The sequence below is a fragment of the Arachis duranensis genome, chromosome 4 (assembly GCF_000817695.3).
Source record: "Arachis duranensis cultivar V14167 chromosome 4, aradu.V14167.gnm2.J7QH, whole genome shotgun sequence".
Lineage (NCBI taxonomy): Eukaryota > Viridiplantae > Streptophyta > Magnoliopsida > Fabales > Fabaceae > Arachis > Arachis duranensis.
Window position 1 is genome coordinate 117,205,738 of NC_029775.3, and position 3,608 is coordinate 117,209,345.

A 3,608-nucleotide genomic window follows, 5' to 3' on the forward strand; every position below is an offset into this window, starting at 1 on the left:
GGTTTATGTTTATCACGTATTATAAGTTTTCGTTGAATTTAAATTATAACTATTAATAGTGTGAAAAACCAGAAAATTACATTATCAACCTTCAATCAGGACAAACAAAACAAAAACCTTCAATCTCATACTTGTTATTTAAGCTCCATTCCACTAAACTATTTCTAGTGGTTTAGAAAATTTAATTTAAGCATGTTAAATAGAATATAGTAATAAATTTAATTTTAGGTAGAAACTCAGGTGCAATCAATTTCACGTGAAGTTAATAGTTAAGAGTCGTTAAATAGAAATTTAATCAAATCAGTCAAATTATTTAACGTTTCTCTTCTATCAACTTTATGTGAAGTTGACTGCACCTGAATTTTCACCCATATTTTATTAAAGATGAAACCAACACAAGAAGTTTCTGCAAACAAATACAAGAAGAACATTCTTATTATTCATTGAGCCACTTCATAAACTTGTTGAAGTTCTGTGTGGACTTGCCATCTTTTGCAATGTTATTCATAATCATATCCTTCATCTTCTTAGACCTTCCCTTAATCTCTTCATCTCCCAAGAGTTGTTCCACTTTCTTCTTTATCTCCCAACGTGATATAATCCCTTTCTCATCCTCCTCAAATCCCAAACCCACCTTCCAAAAATCACAAATATATGCTTTGTCTACAAATTGATCAGCAAAATAAGGCCAACACAAGAAAGGTACCCCATTAGACACACCATCCATAGTAGAATTCCAACCACAATGACTTAAAAAACAAGCTATAGAAGGGTGTTTTAACACCATTGGTTGGGGTGTCCATTTGACAATTTTACCCTTAGTGCCTTGAAATTCATTAGGGTATTTGTGTTTTGTAACACTACCATTAGAATCATCACGCACAACCCAAAGAAAAGGCCTATTAGTAAGTTCAAGGCCAAGTGCAAGTTCTTTGAATTGGTTTGGGTCAAAAATAGTGAAGCTACCGAATGCAACATATATAACAGAACAAGGTGGTTGTTGATCAAGCCAACTCAAGCAAGAATGATCTTCTTGCCAGAATTGGCCCAACGATCTAAACTTAGGACTCTCTTTTATTGGCCCAATTGGTAAGATCTTTGGGCATAAGGATAATGCACCAGGTTCAAGCTCTATGGTTGTGTTGGAAATCCACCAATCAGTTAAATGTGACCATTGTATTGATCTTGCAAGGTAATGAAATATGGTCTTTTGTGATGATGCATCACTAAAGCAGGACCAAGGCATATCAGTTATGTTCATATTAGGCATTTTTGGAGATAGTTGAAATTTCCCTTTTTTAATGGGGAATCCTGCAGTTACAATCAAACAAAACAAACGTGAATGACAAGAGCTATGTAATTAGATTGAAAAGTATGAAAAAAAAAATCAATTGGTTACTTTTTAAACAAATTTATTTACCATTACCACTACATGTTTTATATTTGTCCTTTGTTTTTTTTGGTTGGTTTTATTTTCAAAAAAATGAAAAAAGCAAACAATTATCATTTTTCAGACCACAACATCAAGTTAGCATGAGGATACTACTAAAAGGATCAAAATCCTCAAAAGGGAAAAAAAATGAAAGTACAACTTCTTTTAAATTAAAATTATAGAACTCATAACGATAAAAGTTACGAATTTAATTACATTTTTGACGTTCTTATTTTATAAATATTTTTGCTTTAGAAGATCATTTTTTATTAAATTCTTAAAATAGTCACTCAAATTTATGACTTTCACCATTTTAGTCTTTTAAATTTAAAATTTTTTTATTTGGTCTCTGAAATTCAGTTCTGGACATTACTTTAGTCTGTAAATTTTTTTTAGTATTGAATCAGTGAATTAAGTTTTGAGCTGACTCTAACTTGATACGCTGGATACAGAATTAAACAACATCGTTTCATTTTGGCAATTAAACAAAGCAAAAAACGAGAAGTGAAAAAAGAGCGATGTGCAAATCATTATATATTTTTTTATTCTCCAAAACAACTTTGTTTTTGCCTTATTTAAGAGTTAAAACGAAAAAACATCATTTAGTCATGTGTAATTTGTGTAGTGTAGTAAGTGGAGCTAACTCAGCATTTTATTAGTTGACTCAATATCGAAAAGAATCTAGGAATCAATATAGTGCTTGGAACTGGATCTCACAGACTAATATAATAAATTTTGATTCTGAAGAACAAAAATGATAAAAATAATAAATTTTATGATGATTAAAGGGATCTAGTCAATTTTCCCACTAAAGATTGGATTGTTAGCTTTGCTGGAAAATTTGCTAATTCTTATTTGTTAATATTTTACAAAAGAGAGAGAAAACTCACACTATTGGCAAATAAATTTGCAAACAAAACGTTTAGTGTGTATGTAATTGCTTACCATCACTATCCATAATTCCATCCTCAATAAGCTTTGGAATGTTGTCTTCCAAGGCAAGCATAGCTGACGATGAAGGGATGATGATAGCACCTTTGATTGCAAGCTTTTGCGCTATTTCCAAGGCCCATGCCATATATGTGTCACAAACCATGCCTGTGATTCTGTTACTCCCACCATCCCTGGAATTAATGTCCCTTATAAGCATTTCAAGATCACTAGGCATGGTTCTCACCATTGAAGAAATTAAAGCAGCCATGTCACTTCTATCATCTTCAGGTCCTAACCCATCAGCAATTGAGACTAGCTCCACTTCTGAACCATCAAGAGTAACCTTACCATTCATTGCACTAAGAACTCTCTTGTGGTTGAACTCAGTGTTGACAAAGATAACTTTGCAGCCATGTTGAACTAGTTTGTGTGATAAGTGCATTAAAGGGTTCACATGCCCCTGTGCTGGAAATGGCAGAACTAGAACATGATTCAGACCCATGTTTCTGGAGAATTATTGTGTGACTACTACTTGATTAAGTGATGCACAAGGGTTTATGATTCGAGTACATATATATGTTTAATTATTTCAGTAATCCATTATTTTTTTGAAAAAAATGTATGTGAAACATTATGTTTGAATTATAAATATATAACTATTTATTTTTTATATTTATGGATTATTATTTATTAACTATATATCATAGAAAATTTATATTATCTGATTTTAAAGTAGTAATATTTATACATTTAATTTAATATTTATTTGAAATATTTATTAGACCTAAAGGTGGTAGAAGAAATAGAAGATCAGAGATACAATTATGTGATAATTATTGTGGGGCTACTTTTGAGACAATAATGAGTGACTAGTTAAGTGATGTGCAAAGTTTATCATTCGTATATATATATGTTTTGAGAAACATAAATTTTTAGTAAAAAATTGCCTTATTTTTTTATTGTATTTAATATATCACAATAAATAAATATTAAATAAGATAAATTTGGACGATTTGAGTTATTTTTAGATCTAAAAATGGTAAAAAGAAATAGAAGATAAATATAATTATGTGAAAATTATTGTGGCTAAGAGATACAATAATGAGTGACTAGTTAAGTGATGTACAAGGGTTTATGACATATATATAATTCTAATATAAAAATATTCTAGTGAGTATAATAATTTTATATATCAATACTTTTTAAGATATTATAGTCATTATAATATTGTTCAATAAAAAAT

The 3,608-nt window shown here is 30.0% G+C and overlaps 1 protein-coding gene across 1 annotated transcript; it reads right to left on the bottom strand.

Annotated features, from left to right (window-relative positions):
- Positions 1 to 417: 417 nt before the first annotated feature.
- LOC107486638 (UDP-glycosyltransferase 83A1) lies at positions 418 to 2,900 on the bottom strand. Its single transcript, XM_016107196.3, has 2 exons — positions 2,378 to 2,900; positions 418 to 1,311 (listed from the first exon to the last, which is right to left on the bottom strand). The coding sequence occupies exons 1-2, from the start codon at positions 2,865 to 2,867 to the stop codon at positions 437 to 439; spliced, it is 1,365 nt and encodes a 454-aa protein (XP_015962682.1). The 5' UTR covers positions 2,868 to 2,900; the 3' UTR covers positions 418 to 436.
- Between the last annotated feature and the right edge of the window lie 708 nt (positions 2,901 to 3,608).

Coding starts and splice junctions, on each gene's coding strand:
- LOC107486638 (XM_016107196.3), bottom strand. CDS start 2,867: ATGGGTCTGAATCATGTTCTAGTTCTGCCATTTCCAGCACAGGGGCAT. Junction 1,312..2,377: donor TGGAATTATGGATAGTGATG/GTAAGCAATTAC, acceptor TTGTAACTGCAG/GATTCCCCATTAAAAAAGGG.